This window comes from Portunus trituberculatus, chromosome 35 (assembly GCF_017591435.1).
Source record: "Portunus trituberculatus isolate SZX2019 chromosome 35, ASM1759143v1, whole genome shotgun sequence".
NCBI lineage: Eukaryota > Metazoa > Arthropoda > Malacostraca > Decapoda > Portunidae > Portunus > Portunus trituberculatus.
In genome coordinates, this window is record NC_059289.1 from 4920075 (window position 1) to 4937603 (window position 17529).

The 17529-nt window shown below is 42.3% G+C and overlaps 1 protein-coding gene across 1 annotated transcript in view; it reads left to right on the top strand.

The window, feature by feature from the left end:
- The first annotated feature begins 1566 nt into the window (after positions 1-1566).
- LOC123513240 overlaps positions 1567-17529 on the top strand; it is a 160661-nt gene continuing 144698 nt past the window's right edge. Inside the window, exons 1-2 of the mRNA XM_045270312.1 lie at positions 1567-1668; positions 1900-2302. Of these exons, the coding sequence (XP_045126247.1) occupies positions 2239-2302 (64 nt within the window). The 5' untranslated portion in view covers positions 1567-1668; positions 1900-2238. The remainder of the gene's footprint in view (positions 1669-1899; positions 2303-17529) is intronic.

Consider the following 17529-nt stretch of genomic DNA (forward strand, 5'->3'; position numbering starts at 1 on the left):
ATTACTTTTTGCATAATTCAGATGATTTTATTTATTCACCTGTGTGTGTAATGACAGCGGGTTAAGGGGAACCGTGAGAGGAGAGGGTATGGGAGGACACGAAGAGAAAGTGAAGAACGAAGAAAATAGGTTGAGGATAAGAGAGAAGAAAGAGAGTAATGTGTAATGTGAGACTTGGTACTTTCCCTTTTACATCTGAGTATGCAGTGTTGGTGACTTATCAGGAATCGTGCGAGAAGAAGGTACGGGGAGGCACGTGTGAGTAAGGAAGAGAATGAGTTGAAAGAAGGGAGTGCTGGGTGAAGGCACAGGTGCTTTCTGTTAAGGATTGTGAAGGCAGAGTACAAAAGCGCGAGGGGAGATGGAGATAAATGAAGAGGATTGGAGTGAGGCGACATAGGGTTGTAGGGACGAGTGACGGGATATGAAGAGGAAATGATTAGGAGAGGGAAAGGGAAGGCGGGGAGAACACGTACTGAAAAAAAAAAATCCTGGACTTGGATGCAGAGTGAAAAACGATTAGCTTTCCATTGGCAAAATATAGCAAAGGTTATGAGAGAATAATGTTTTTTCTGAGTGTCACGGCGAGATTAGTGATGTTTTAACTCATGAATATTATAGAGACAATTATAAGAGGATGATATTATTTTTTATTTAGACAGGAGATAGAAAATAGTGAGGAGACGATGTGTATTTAGGTGAGAGGACAAGGTTAATAGTGAATGTGGTGGGAAGGGACGAGGGATTGGGTGAGAGGGGAAAGTGACGGTGGGAGAACTTGAGTAAAGGGACATGAAGTTGTGAGGGGCAGGTGAGGGGAAGGCAGGGGAGGGATCAGGGGAGGATATTGGGGGACAAGTTAGTTCCAAAGGGCACGTACACGCCCACTCAATTAAGTCATCAGCGACACAACCAGCAGCCGTGTACTCAGTTAGTTGATTAATTATATGGCCAGCCAGGTGCGTGCGCAAGGAATCTCTCTCTCTCTCTCTCTCTCTCTCTCTCTCTCTCTCTCTCTCTCTCTCTCTCTCTCTCTCATGCAGCCATCTAGCTGTTTAATTAGGCACCCAATTGATATAATAGTAATTTTATTTTCTTTGCTTTCGGGTTCTTACACCACTCGTGAACCGCCGTCAGTTCTTTCCTCTACAAGCAAAAGTTTGCTCGGTCTCTGTCTCGCCCCCGCCGCCGCATTCCCTCCTCTCGGTTTGTCTGTGTAAACAACCTTGCCGCCTTTCCTGTTGCCTCTGAATATATAAATTAATTTGCATCGTTATCCACTGGCCGAATATAATTACAGACTCCAGTCACTTTCTGGATGATGTGTGGATACATGTGTGTGTGTGTGTGTGTGTGTGTGTGTGTGTGTGTTTTCTACACCCAGGAACAAATCGTGCGTGTGTTACGTGATGTTTGTGTGTAATAACTTCATTGGATCTCCCTTCGGCGGGAGAGGCACAACTGGGCAGTGAGTGTGTGAGTGTGTGTGTTTGTATATGTGAGTGTGTGAGCGCCATATTGTTCCCGGGAATAAATAGTGGCACACGCGGCGGGCAGCGTCAGTGCGCCTCGGACCGCGGGTTGGGTCACATCTGACAGTAGTTGGCGCGAGCGTCCCGTAGTGGTGGTGGCTGTTGCTGCTGCTGCTGCTCTCTCTCAGCTGAGGCGGTGCGGCCTGTGTGGGACCTTCATGCTCGCTCCCTCGCCGCTCCTCACAGATCCCTTACCTCCCTCGCTCCCGTCATGACCCACGAAGGCCCATAACACTCTATGTCAAGCATGCCAAGACTAGAAAATTTGCTCAATTTGATACCGACATCCTGCGGACCATATATTTTCTTATGATTTACAGCTTCCTCCACTCCTCCTCTTCCTCCTCCCTCCCCGGATGCACCTCAGAGCTCCGCGGCACGCTGACTAGCAGGGCTGCGGACCGTCACGTGACGCATATCGCGGGTGAAGTGAGGCTCTGGACCTGCTGTTGTGCCGCCAAACAGTGACCGTTTTGAACCTGAACAAAACTGAAACACGAACTGCAAACGTGTTGCGGGAGGAGAGAGCTGGAGCCCAGGAGACGCTATATAATGTCTCCTTTACCTCTTACATTATCAGCTACACATATCTGCTACACACGCCAGGCTTCCAGTAGTGCTTAGACAACTTATCGCCTTCACTGCGTTAGTGTGTGAGTGTGCGTGCCTCAGCCTTATTGCCCACTACCCTTCACCGCACAGGATCATGAGGACAACTTCCGTATCTCGGCTGCCGCCGCTGCTGCTGCTGCTTGCCCTCTTCTGGCAAGGTAAGAACACACCCACTGTGTCACTTCACTGCTGGCTGGGTGGCTAGCTGGTGGACACTGTTCTCGTGTCCTTCGACAAAAATGCGTAATATCTGTGTCTGATTCACGAACATTCTCATTCTGGCTAACTGTCTTAGAGAATTGTGTGCGTTCCACAATGATGCTTCGAAACACCTGCTGCTTCACATAAATCACATATCTTCATCACAAATACATTCTGATACAATAAACGTTAACTAATTGATGCGAATATATATACGTATATATATATATATATATATATATATATATATATATATATATATATATATATATATATATATAGAGAGAGAGAGAGAGAGAGAGAGAGAATGTGTGTGTGTGTGTGTGTGTGTGTGTGTGTGTGTGTGTGTGTGCCCGTCAGTGGCCGACCCCCGCCGTGATGGGAGGCCAAATTGGGATCACAACACCTGTAATGGCATGCTAATTACGTTTTGCGCGAACAGCTCTGAGGGGGGACTGACATCAAAAACACCTGTGATACGGGGACAAATTGGATTACACCTCCGAGTATCGACTACAAGCGACTGTGACGCCCGTAATAAGTGACGCAATGAAAGCTGGTGTGAAAAATAGCGCGCCGCTGGGAGGGAATCACAAACACCTGTCACATGCATTATCACCAACAATTAACGACGAAATAAAAAGAGCAATGCATGCACAAAAGAAGAGTGAATTGGATAGAATGTCAATATCAGTTAGTTAATCAGAATGAATCACCTAATTGCACCATTAAAATAACTGTGATAAGTTAATTGACACGCAGCGGGACAGGAGAGGGGATGACAGAACATGAACAGGCGCGCAGTGGGGGACAGGGTGGCGTGTGGTGACTGGCGATGACGACTGAGGAGGCTGACGATGGTGATGAGTTTGAGTTAAGTTTATTTTATATTTACTTATTTATTTCTATCAGGAGAAGAGAAGGAGAAAGAAAACTGAAAGAAAAACATGGGGTGATCAAGAATGAGAGAGAGAGAGAGAGAGAGAGAGAGAGAGAGAGAGAGAGAGAGAGAGAGAGAGAGAGAGAGAGATAAAATGAGAACCGAGAGGCAGATACTGTCCCCTTGCCAGCCACAAAAACAGCACCACTCCTCGCTCTCATCCACGCCGGGGAGACGCAGCTTCACTAAACAAGATGTGGACTCCTTTTTATTATCAATCGTGGGACGTAAAAAATAATAGAGCAGCGGGTTTTATTGTCCGCCGCACGCAGGAACACGCTCCCTCGGCCTTATTACATTGTCCCTCTCAGAAAAGAAGACGCCTGCTTTACGAGTACGTCTCCTCTTATCAATCCATTTCCCCTCAGCTGTTCTGGAGTCCCTCGCGTCCTTCTGTCATTGAAGCAACAGTAGCAAACGACGTCTGAGTTCAGAGTTGTTGCCTCTTCTTATGGCTCGTTCCTTTTAATTTTTTTGCTTATTCAGGCATCTAATAATTTTTTTGGGTATTTTTACATGCTAGCTAATTAATTAAAGCAACAGTAGCAAATGACGCCACAGTTCAGAGTAGTTGCCTCTTCTTATGCCTCGTTCCTTGCAATTTCATTTTTATTCAGGCATTTACTCATTTTTTTTATTTGCTAGGTAATTCGTACTGGCGGGAGTTCACAGTAGCTGTCTCCTTATGCCTCACTCCTTGCAATTTCTTTTCATCAGGCATTTAGTCGTTCTTCTTTATTTGCTAGCTAATTCTTACGGGTGGGTGGAGGGGAAGCCACAGCGGAATGGCACAGCGGTCACTTCCTCCCCGCTGCTCGCCTCGCCTGGTCTGTCCTGCTATCCGTGGCAGAATTTTGAACCCCAAGATAAATGAAGTTGCGCATGGACGGGTTTTATCTATTCGGCTCGGTATCTTTTATCTGTCTCTCTGATACGCAATCTTCACTGGAGCTTTTCTTCCTATTAAATGACATTTCTCGATCCTGAGGGTTGGGTGAAGTTGTTTTCTCTTCTCGTCTGTGGCTTGTTATTGTAAGTGGGGGAAGAGCGACTCAAGTGCCACGTGCTTGTGTCCACGCAAGGGGGTCTAACTTCCTGATAACGAGGAAAGTGAAGGTAATGCGAGAGTGACGCATTGGATGGAGGGAAATGAAAGAAAAGCTTATTGTATGTAAAAAAGAAGGTTCTTGTATCTTTTGAGCTGAAGGTGCGAGTTGAAACAAAGCAATAGCTTAATACTTCCCAGAGGTGGTAAGAGGAAACGAAAAAAGCAAAAGTAACGAGAATGTGTTGCTGAAAAAATGAAAGAAAAACGAAAATAAACCGAACATACTGAAGGCAAGAGATGAAACAGAGCAATGGTTCAATATTGTCTGAGAGTACACGAACACTCACACCTCCTTCTCTCCTATCCCCCCCCCACACACACACGAGAGCCAGCAAAACAGTTTCTCAGGGCGGCGCCTCACTTCCCGTCCAGCGGCAGGTGGGGCGAGGGACAGGCGGGTCGCTGGTGTCCGCTGGGTGTTTATCCATTTTCACACAGCGTGGAGGCTCCGGAGGTGTGAACGAGGTCGCCACGCTTAGTTACATTCATTTGTATCCCCCATTTTTTATTCATCTTTTTTTTTATCTGCCTCGTGGCTTACAACAAGGGTCTCTATTTTATTTATATATTTTTTTCGCGTGAACTACGTTGTGTGAGTCCATATTTTTGTTTGTTGACTCATGGAGAGAAATTCGTTAACACAGTAATTCATTTATTCCGTGAAGTGATGGCTGTGAAGTCAACCGACCGTATTTCTTGTATATATAGCACTTATTTTTTGTTCATAGTAATTTTCACGGGCTGGCAGCGAGTGTTCCGAGAGCTTGCAGTGATGTAAAGGGTGGGGAGGGCAGGAAGGAGGCGGCAGAAGAGAGACAGAGAATAAAAGAAAGAGAAAACAAAAAAACTTTCCTTTAGTGTGTGTGTGTGTGTGTGTGTGTGTGTGTGTTCACTGTTTGTGTGTGCAGTCTCTGTGTGTGTGTGTGTGACGTTACCCTACGGAACGAGCTCAGAGCTCATTATTTCCGATCTTGGGATAGGCCTGAGACCAGGCACACGGACAACAAGGTCACAACTCCTCGATTTACATCCCGTACCTACTTACTGCTAGGTGAACAGGGGCTACACGTGAAAGGAGACACACCCAAATATCTCCACCCGGCCGGGAATCGAACCCCGGTCATGTGTGTGTGTGTGTGTGTGTGTGTGTGTGTGTGTGTGTGTGTGTGTGTGTGTCGCCACGAGGAGGTATCATGATGAGATTCGCGGTGGAAGTCAATTTGGTCTTAACTCTAAGTATATGAGACGAGAATTGGAGAGCTTTGGAAATAAAGGTAAACATTCATTTCCCAACGCTGTCATTTCGTCTCCAAATGTTTAGCAATAACCCCCAGCTGATTATTGACACCGAGGGGAGTGATTGCGACACACTCCAAATGTCTTTAACACCAATCCTCACTCTCTATTCACGGGCCATGTTCCCAAACACTTCTTCGAAAACCACCACCAATTCCAAGAGGCTCTCGTTGAACTTAAGGGTGTTTATTTATAGTTCTCGAGGCAGATTAATAAGCTTTCTGCATCATTAACTGGAGAAGCACCCTTGAGAACACTGATAATCGTTTCCTTGGGCTTTGAAAATAGTTGTGGTGAGAGAGGGAAAGAACAATACAAGCGTCTCTCTTTCTCTCTCTCTCTCTCTCTCTCTTTGGACACGGTTCGGTCAGTGTATCTGTCTATTCCTGTCTACCTCTCTGTCTATCAATATATTCTGGTGCACTATTTTAATGAAGATTGCGCGGCTACTGGCGGTATATTAATTTTTACTACGTTCAGTTTCACTCGTTTTTTCTTCATTATACTCTAAAGTTTTTTTTTCTTAATTCTTTTTTCTTTTTTTCATTTCTGTTAAATTCATTGCACGTATATACATACATACATACATACATACATACATACATTCTCTTTCCTGCGATCTCTGTATTCTTTCTCCGTGTGGCGTTCATTCTCTGCCAAATGGCCGTTTTTTTTTCTTTTTTTCTCTTTCCTCTCTCTTTACTGTTTTTATCTACTCTGTCTATCCTCCCTTCCTCGAACACACACACACACACACACACACACACACACACACACACACACACACACACACACACACACACACACACACAGACACACACACTTAACCACAGTTCTTTCACCACAGCGAACACTTTCATCTTCATTTACAGCAATACTCAAAGGCGTGGATTTTTTTTCTCGTGTCTTTTGTAATTCTCACTCGCTTCTACGCCTCCATCCTAGTCCGTCTCTTTCCACTTTTCCGGGGCAGCAGGATATACACAAACAACAACACACGTGACGGCCAGCTGCTGTGAGGTTACGCTGTGGTAGGGCGGGATGTGCTGTGGGTTTCTGTCTGTTTTTTTTTTATTCTTTGCTTTCTTCTCCTGTTACTGTTTGTTCTTTATCTTGTTTTTTTTCTGCTTTTTCTTCATTTCCATCTTATGTTTTCGTCTCCCTCCTTCTCTTCAATTTATCTTTTAGTCTTTCATTTCGTCTTCTTGTTTCTGGTATTCGTTCTCGTACCAATAATAGTTTTACATATTAGGTACATGTTCTCTCTCTCTCTCTCTCTCTCTCTCTCTCTCTCTCTCTCTCTCTCTCTCTCTCTCTCTCTCAGCACACATCTCCACACAGCAGCTCAACACATCAATCACAGCACCAACAACTTTCCAGCATGTTCTTCCCTCCTCTTCCCACACTCTCTATAACAAAACTCGGATCATTCTCAGCACCTCCACGCCATTTCTCTCCCCAGTACACACCCACAACCCACAATCCACCGCACTATACAGCCCACTAACATTCTTTCCCCTTGCCTAGTGTCCTGACAACCATCCTGACTCCCTACTCTTGGTATCTTAACGTCTCATTCCTCCCTCTCCTGCACACCTGGTCTCACACGCACCCTGCCACTACGCACGTCTTTTGTGGCACTTAACATTCTCTTTACGTCTCTAGCACATCGACACACACACGGACATAAACTTCAAGGATACTCTCTCCTCTCCTCTTCACCAGGTGCTGTCCAGGTTGGAAAAAAAAAAAGTTGATACATATACGTACAAATACAAACACTTCCACGAACTCATTGTACATGCACAGAGCGAGGCACCAGGACCTACGAACACGCTACGTATATTACCTTCACTGTAGCCAAAGTTCCGTAAGTGTCGCGCTACAGGACACACGAGCACACAAGACGCAGGGAATACAGCGACGCGAGGCCAGAATTGTTTGGGAAAAAAAGGTAACGAGTTATATCGAAGTAATGGCACGACTCATCTTAGTAAGTTGGAAAGCCGGTCAGCGCGGGATACACACGGGCAGCGTCCATCATTGAGGAGTTGTCGCCGTGCTGGGAAAAGGAAAGCCTGCAAACACGGCGACGGCACACGCAGAAACAGAAACAGAGAACACCGTGTATCGAATAATGTGGCTCTTTGTCATAATTACCCTGTGGTGCGGGTAGTGTGTGGGCTATGCAGCGTCTTACACTAGTAAAGAATTGCTGTACGCTAGAAAGATTGGGTAAATAATGGCAAGAGGAGAGCCGAGAACACGCGCTGCAGGTGGCGTATTGTCACTTACCGCATAACGAATGTGGCTGAAGGTGCGTGCGGCATTGCGAGTGTCTTACCTTAGTGAAGAGTTGTTGTACACGCGGGACTCGAGCCGTAACGTGACACTGCCGACCACTGCAGCTACAGTTCGTCCCATCAACCTGAAGTGAGGGAGACAAAGGTGAAACAGAAGTGAGATAGAAGTGAGACAGGGATGGGACGGAAGTACGATAGGTATATGTACTCTTCACCTCGTATTTCCCTCATGGCACGTGTCACCTATCTACTCACAACTCCCCCCTAAACACACACACACACACCCCTCCCTCCAGACACACCTACTGCCAACACCCCTCAACAATTCACGTTTTCTAAGGTTCTCGCCACACGTAACACTCACCACTCACTATCACACTTCTCAGATGATGCATTCCTCGCACATTTCTAAAACCTTGCACCACCAATTCCAACACTAATTTTCCTCCTCCTCCTCCTCCTCCTCCTCCTACTCAACTGCTTCAGCCTCCTCCTTTTCCTCCTCCTCCTAACTGCTCATTTTGCACTCATGTCTTCCTTCCCGCTGCACTGACGGGAATGAGAATGGAAAATGAGGAGGGAATGAGGAAAATAAACGGTAATGAGGGCTTGAAATAAGAGCAGTGAGTGGAAGGGAGAATGAGAAGGGAGAGGATGAAAGATGGAAATTAAAGAAGACAAAAAAATGAAGAGTTGGAGTGAGAGAAGAGTAAGGAGGAGGAAGAGGAGGAGGAGGAGGAGGAGGAGGAGGAGGAGGAGGAGAAGGAGGAGGAGTTGGAAGAGGGGGAAGGATGCAGGCGGAGTAAAGAGAGAACAAAAAGTGGCACTGGAGATTCATAAAAGGAAGAGTGTAGAGGTGTCAGGAGGAGGAGGAGGATGAAGAGGAAGAAGAGGAAAAAGCTGAATGGATGTTAATGGGACTCCAAAAGTTGTAAGCAGCTTTGGGCGGGGTGTGTGCGACCTACGAAAGCCACGCGCTCTTTACTCAACCTACCCAAACCAGCCCAACTCCCATCATACCCGCCCAATTTCCCAAAAGCCCACCCAGAACCCATCATAGCCATCCGAAAAAAAAAAAAAAAAAAAAAAAGAAGGAAAGTGCAAGGGTATCATGGACGTTTGTAAAAAAAGTGCAACAATGAACAGGGTGATTGACAAGTTTGGCAGAATGGGTGCCGCCGTGGTACAGTGGAACCATGTGTGCTTTGTGGCCGCCGTGGTACAGTGGAACCATGTGTGCTTTGGGGTCCGAGTGGTCTCCAAGCGCACAGGTTCGAATCCTGTCCACGGTCTGAGTGTAGGTTGGGCTTCCTCACTCGGGGCGATGGTTTCCTAACGGGTGGGCTTTGAGATAGGAGGTATCCCCCAGAAATTCCCGTGAAAAGTCCACATGGTATAAAAAAAAAAAGAAAACTCCCCGACAACTCCAATTCCTGTCCCGACACTAGTACTAGTAATACTAAAGAAACACGAGTAACAGAATAGTAGCGGCAATAAAGTGCTGATAAGTGTACCTTGTATTTTATTCATTTTGCATTTTACATGTAATTTTGTATTCATTTTGTATTTTCCTTCCTTTTTTCACACATTCTAGGGGGGGGTAAACAAGTGCCCCCCCTTACCTCCGCCTGCGGACGCCCATGAAACCCACCCAAAAGCTACCGAAACACAACACATCACGCGCAGTCTCTCCAATCCCCCTCCTCTCCCCCCTCACACTCCCACTCCGGCATCCACCTGGCGAAGTTATGCGAGAAAAATAACTTCCCGAAAAATATCTATCTGGGGAAATAAAGTGAGGGAAAAAACACAAGGGGCATAAACCGGCGGGATATACTGGGGATAAATCCGACGAGAAAATAACTGGATTAAAGTGAAATGAAGAGAAATGGGAGAATGAGTCTAAGGAAATTATAGCGCACGTATATTTGGTGTGAGTCTCTCGAGAAATGTTGTAGCGATGCGGTGAAGATTTCCGTGACCACTACAGCGGTGATAGCACCACCACCACCACCACCACCACCACCACCAATTACCGCCACAATCACCACCACTATCAGTAACAACAACAACAACAACAAACAATAACAACAAGGAAAATATAATATGAACATCAACAATAACAATAAAAAACACTAGAACAAACAACAACAACAACCAACACACACACACACACACACACACACACACACACACACACACACACACACACACACACACACACACACACACACACACACACACACACACACACACACATAAAATAGTTACAAAACAGTTAAATAAATAAATATAGCTAAATATATATGTAATGAAATGAGTATGGAATTTAATAGAGGAATAGAAGTGTTCATCAAAACATCAACAACAACAACAACAACAACAACAACAACAACAACAACAGCAACAACAACAACAATAACGACCACAATTCCACCACAAAAAGTAATAATGATAATAAAAATAATAATAATGATAATAACAACTACAGCAATAAATCACTCATAAGTATTTTTCACCGATAAATTTGCATTGAGTCTCTCTCTCTCTCTCTCTCTCTCTCTCTCTCTCTCTCTCTCTCTGTCCTGCATAAGACCAAATATTCAATTTTTTGGTGATCAAGGAAGAGAGAGAGAGAGAGAGAGAGAGAGAGAGAGAGAGAGAGAGAGAGAGAGAGAGAGAGAGAGAGAGAGAAACTACTAATTCAACTCTGGAAAAAGAAACGAAAATAAGAGTGTTTTTCTTTCTCTCTCTCATTCCAACTCTCTCTCTCTCTCTCTCTCTCTCTCTCTCTCTCTCTCTCTCTCTCTCTCTCTCTCTCTCTCTCTCTCTCTCTCTCTCTCTCTCTCTCTCTCTCTCTCTCTCTCTCTCACTCGAACAGTGCCTTTTTTTCCTTTTACACTGAGATATTTTTTTCCTCCTTTTCCGTGAGAGCACCCGACCACTTTATTTCATGACAATTACCTCATTACGACGGTCAGACGCGGAGGTCAAGGCAGAAGAATAAATAATATGTTATGGATGCCGTCCGAGAGAGAGAGAGAGAGAGAGAGAGAGAGAGAGAGAGAGAGAGAGAGAGAGAGAGAGAGAGAGAGAGAGAGAGAGAGAGAGAGAGATTTAGGTATCATTGGTGTTTGTAACTGATAGCTGTATTTGCAAAGCCTTTCGGAAGTGAATAAATAGTTTTTCAGTCAAGAATATTGTGATACGATTTCAAAATACAGAAGAATCACAAAATAAAGGAAATATAAAGAAAAAGTAAGACCAGAGAGAGAGAGAGAGAGAGAGAGAGAGAGAGAGAGAGAGAGAGAGAGTGAGTCATCTTCACTGCCTTCACGTGCATTCATTACTGCCTCCCTTGCATAGTTCACCCCTCACTCCGCGCTGCCGTCACTCCCTCCACGGTGAGATTCCCAGGCTTCTCCCAAAGTAATCTGACCTGATCTTAATTAATCTCAGTCTTAACTAACACGTGCAATCTCAGTCAAACCTAACACGTGTAATCTCAGCCTAACCTAACATAAATAATCTTAATCTAACACATGCAATCTCAGTCTAACGTAACACAAGTAATCTCAATCTAACACAAGTAATCTCAATCTGTATGTCTCTCGTTCTCATATTACATCGTTACGAGATTGTTTCTTTGTCTATTTCCCTCAACGAGTAAAGAAAATCATGCTCAGTGCAGATGAAATAGAAAATGTATTATCACAAGCAGCTAAAGGTTTTTATGGTTCTAATTCTCATATTGCATCGTTACTAAAGTGTTCCTTTCTCTATTTCCCTTAGCGAGTGTAGAAAATCATGCATACTTGAATGAAGATGAAATAGAAAATGTATTGTCACAAGCAGTTAAGGATTTGTATGTCTAGCTCTCATATTGCATCGTTACTAGACTGTTCCTTTCCCTTGAAGAAAGATGTAAGTGTATTATCAAGAGCAGATGAAGGAGAAAACGTATTGTCACAAGCAGCTAAGGGTTTGTATGGCTCTAGCTCTCATAATTACATCGTTACTAGAGAGTTCTTTCTCTATTTCCCTCAGCAAGTGTAGAAAAGCATGTATACTTGAATGGAGGTGTAAGTGTATTATCAAGTGCAGATGAAGCAGAAAATGTATTGTCAAAAGAAGCTAAGGATTTGTATGTCTAGCTCTATTTCCCTCAGCGAATGTAGAAAATCATGTATACTTGAGTGAAGGTGTAAGTGTATTATCACATGCAACTAAGGGTTTAAATTCCTGTACCTCCCTTTCATTTACTGTACTGCTCTTGGACTGTTACTTTATTTTTCATCAGCGAGTGGAGAGAATTGTTGCTCAGTACTCAAATGAAGGAGGAACTGCTGTACAACAATCACAAAGGGATCAAAGCTTCTATTTCCTGCGGTACTGTTCTTAGAGTGTACCCCTTTCTCTATTTTCATGAGAGTATAGAAAATAATCATGGTCGGTACTCAAATGAAGGAGGAAGTGCTGTATTATCAAATGCAGTGAAGGGTTTAATGCTTCTAACTTCATTTCACATCATATTACTCTTGAACTTTCTCTATTTTCATTAGTAAGTGAAGAACATTACAATATTTAGCACAATCGTCTATGGCTACTTAAATAGAGGAGGAATTATGGTATTGTCACATGCAATTAATGGTTTAAATTCCTGTAACTCCCTTTGATAGTGTACTGTTGCTGGCCTGTCCCCTCCTCTCTTTCCATCAACGAGGGCTTCACCGCACTGTTGTGTTTGGGCTTATCTCTACGCATTGGTCAGGTTTATTTATAAGTCAGTGTGCCGTTACTGCTATTATTGACTGGCATTATTCATGTGTTCGCTCCGAATGAAATACTCTAATGCATAGTAACGTTTCCGTCTATCTGTGTGAATTAGTGTTGCATGATAAGCTTTATTCATGACTAAGTAAGGTGATCCAATTAGGGAGCTTCTTTACTCGTTGGTCTATCTATGTGTGAATGTACAGTTTGGCCAATATGTTGAGTTTGTCTGTCTCTTTATTGGTATAATTCGGTCTTTTTGTCTGTTTATTTAACTATCTATTTATCTGTCTATCTTTTTTGTCCCTTTATTTCTTCCTATCTGTATTATTTGTCCGTCTTTCTGCCTGTCTGTCTATCCATCTATCTATCCACCTGTGCATCCACACGTTTCTGTGTCTGCATGATGATCCAGTTATCAAGCTCATCTGGTATACATTTTCTATCTGCAGAAGTGATAAAATTTTGCTTTGCAATTCAATCATTGTTGTGTTTAATTTATTCATTTCTAAGTCTGCACTTCTTCTGTTTCATTTTTTGTGTGTTTTACAATTAATTGCTTCATTAAGTACAAAAGTTCATGAGTCTATTTTGATATTCTCGCTATAAAGATGAAATTATCATCAGCGTAATTTCGTCATTTAAATTAATTTTAAATGAATGACATGAAACTCTTTGCACGGCTGGACATTTTCATGTCAAATATATTGCATTTTTTCCTTAGTAAATATGAAAAATGGTAAGTGTAGGCCACCAATACATTAGTAATGAAAATATCATATATTTTATAGCAAAAGTGCTTTTTTTCAGTGACGAAAATCTGTTAAAGGAAAGAAAAATCAAAGTGGCTTCTTGTTAGTAATTTTGTAAAGGAAAAGAGTTGTGTGAATGTGGCCTCGGTGGTTAGGGAGCGAGTTAAGCCAGACACCACGCCACGCTGGCTTAGGGGCTTGGGCCGGGGAAACAAAAAAGAAAACTGTCTCCACCTGACGCAGGATTCGGACTTGGGTCTTCTTAGTCGTGCGTCTAAAATGATAATTCAGCAGCAGCAGCAGCAGCGGGTCACTGTCTTAGTGGGCCAGTGGGTGGGTCACTTCCGGGTTCCGCGCCAAGGAGCAGCGGCCATTACCTGGCCCAGGGAAGGATGAACCATTTCGATTCTGAACTGATTTTTATGCCGCGCACCTTTCCTCGCCGCTGATGAACTGGATCATTACACCCAATTAACCTTTCACTCACACATCACCTTTTACGACGGAGTGAGAATTTTTCCCTTGACATGCTCTTTTCTAAGGCCTGATGGCAACCCACTAACCAATCAACGGCCTCCCTTCCGCTGGGGGCGCTGCTGCTGCTGATGATGATGATGAGTGTGTGTGTGTGTGTGTGTGTGTGTGTGTGTGTGTGTGTGTGTGTGTGTGTGTGCGTGTAATAATAATGATAATAATAATAGTAATAATAATAATAATAATGATAATAATAATAATAATAATAATAATAATAATATAGTAATAATAATAATAATGATAATAATAATAATATTAATAATAATGATAATAATAACAATAATAACAGTAATAATAAAAAAGTAATAATAAAATATACGGTTTATAAAGATTGCAGTATATACACACTAAAAATGTGTCTAAATAAATAAATAAATAAATAAATAAATAAATAAATAAATATATATATATATATATATATATATATATATATATATATATATATATATATATATATATATATATATATAGTTCATTTGTTTATTTATAATACATAGGTATATTGGTGGTTGTTAGAGTGGTGGGCGTGACAGCGGTGGCCATCGCGGGGTCATGCTGGATATTTTAATACCATATATTTTACACATATGGACTATATATATGGCATTAGTATAATTTTATTTATAATTTTGCATATGTGGGTAAATAATATGCCGCATGGTGCATTATATTTCTAATTCTATTTGTTGGTGAGTAAATTTGACATATATTTCATGCATACGTTGGCTTTGTGGCTTGCTTTATTTTTTAATCTTTATAAATTTTCATATTCATATTTCTGCTTATAAACTGTTACCAGCAACATGCAAGGGTGAAAATGTTCCCGTCTTCCCTTCCTCGCGTCTGCCTTCACTAAAGATACAACAGCTCTCAAATGAACAGAGAATAAGACAATTATAACACCTGTCGTTTTCCTGTGATGCGCTGCTCTTCCTAGCACCGTGTCGCCTACTGACGCCACTCAGCAGCTGTCCCGGCTTGTGTTGATGGATCAAATGAGAATGTAAAGAAATCAATACTTGATAGATATCTTGTTTGTCTGTATGTCTGTCTGTCTGTCTGTCTCTCTCTCTCTCTCTCTCTCTCTCTCTCTCTCTCTCTCTCTCTCTACCCCTTAACCCTTCCAACACTGACAAACAGATAGATAGTCAGTCAAGCACTACATAAACAAACAGAGCACATCAACAAATGAAACACAACCCAAGTGAGACACGAAATAACGAGATATTCTTGAATGTCAGCGAGTCACTCAGTGCAGAGAACAACATGAAAGATGCACAAGTTATCGCTCACTTAGGTTACGCAGATTTCGAAGTCCCTCATTAAGCGTTACGAGATGAAGATGAAAGCTGACAGGATATCGCGCTCCTCAATACTGATCTCTTTAACGCATTTAGAGACCGGATATTGCACCTTTATGGCAGCGATAGGGTGTTTGGTGCTTATTTTAGTACCTGTCCTTACTGATAGCGTGGTGGTTCACATGTAATGATCTCTTTCTTACATTTGTAAACAGGAAATTACACTCTTATGGCATCGCGGTGGTGTACGATGTTCTTTTCTAGTATTTGTCTTTATTTATAACAGGTATGAAAAAAGGAAAACCCAGTGACATGAGGCTGTGTTAGATGAAGGAGACGAGACAGATGAGCGCATGTCAGTTTGGGTCTCAATTTTGATTCGGAGTGTTTAATGAATGAACAACAACATCTTTGTGTTTAATGGACTCTTATAACAGAACACTGTGCAAAGGTTTGGCTATTTTGTATGTCACTAAGACGCTGTTGGTGCTTCTGTTGCTGGATTATCATTTTAGAAGCACGACTAAGAAGACCCAAGTTCGAATCCTGCGTCAGGTGGAGACAGTTTTCTTTTTTCAACAAGCCAAGGCAAGGTATGGTGTCTGGCTTAACTCGCTCCCTAACCACCGAGGCCACATTCACACAACTCTGTGTGCGTAATGGACTCTTATAACAGAACATTGTGCAAAGGTTTGGCTATTTTGAATGGCGGATTTATTTGGTAGATATAGGAAAAGGTGATATTATTTTAAAGAAGAGTGAGTAAAGTTAATGGTTGGTATCAATAGGAATATTTTTACAGGAAGGTGTGAAATAATGGTTAATATATTTTAGTATTAATTGCTTAGTATTGTGTTTGTGAGATTTACCCTTGAGTTTATCATAATTGGAAAAGGTAATCTTAGTTTAGAGAAGTGTGGGTGAGGTAATGAATGGATCGATACCAGAGAGGCTTTATATGGAAGCAATACAAAAACAATGATCATTCAGTTTACTTATCAAGCATCAAATCATCGTAACGCAGTACACTTAACCCCTTCAGTACCATGACGCGCTTCCATATTCATTCTAGTTACTATTTGGTGATATTATACAGCTTCAGAAACTCCTGTAAGTATTAAAATAGTGAAAACTCTGGCCATTAATCATCCAGCCTGCATAGACCATCCCTAATGCACATAAAATGGTCTAGTCGTATACAAATCTCAAGGTAAAAATGTGTCCCACTACTAAAGGGATTAAGTAGAAGATGATAATTCCTCAGCCATAACATAGCTGAAAATAACTAATACAGACGGACTAATGCAATAGTTTTGTGAAATTGACACTGGAGATACGAAATACTATTTCATTATCGTTGCCACGGAGAAAAATGAGAAAACAATGACGAAAAAACGAAGGCAAAAAACAAACATTCCCTGTACTTTATCATATGCATTTTTTTTTTACGAGAGTTATATTAAATACATTTTTTGATTATAATTTTTTGTTCTTCTTTTTATCTCTTTTAACCTTGACAAAGTGTGTGTGTGTGTGTGTGTGTGTGTGTGTGTGTGTGTGTGTGTGTGTGTGTTCCTTTGTGTCTTTCCCGTTCAATTTACTTTTCTTTCCCTCTCAGCTTTTAAATGAGTTACTTGCAGTTTGGATTCCTTCTTTCTTTCTTCTTTCTTTCTTTCTCTCCGCTGTTCCGCCATTCACTTTCCTCTTTTTCATTTCCTTCTCTTCTTTCTCTCTCTCTTGAATGTTCTCTGCTCCTCACCTCCTGCTTCCCTGTTCTCTCCATGCCCTTCTTACGTTTCATCTTCTCATGTGTCTCTCGCTGAGTTTTCTATAACAATCAGGATTTTCATCTCTCTCTCTCTCTCTCTCTCTCTCTCTCTCTCTCTCTCTCTCTCTCTCTCTCTCTCTTTCTCTCTGAAAAGGAAATAGAGTTTGCTCTCTCCCTATATCTCTCTTTCTCCTTTTCTCTCTCTTCCCTTTTCGTTATCTTCCTCTCTATCGCTTCCCCTCTTTCCATTATATACATATTTGGATGTGTGTGTGTGTGTGTGTGTGTGTGTGTGTGTGTGTGTGTGTGTGTGTGTGTGTGTGTGTGTGTGTGTGGGTGTATGCAGTAGATGCGTGCATTCATGTATGTATGCATGTATGGATGTCTGTATGGATATATATGTATGTAT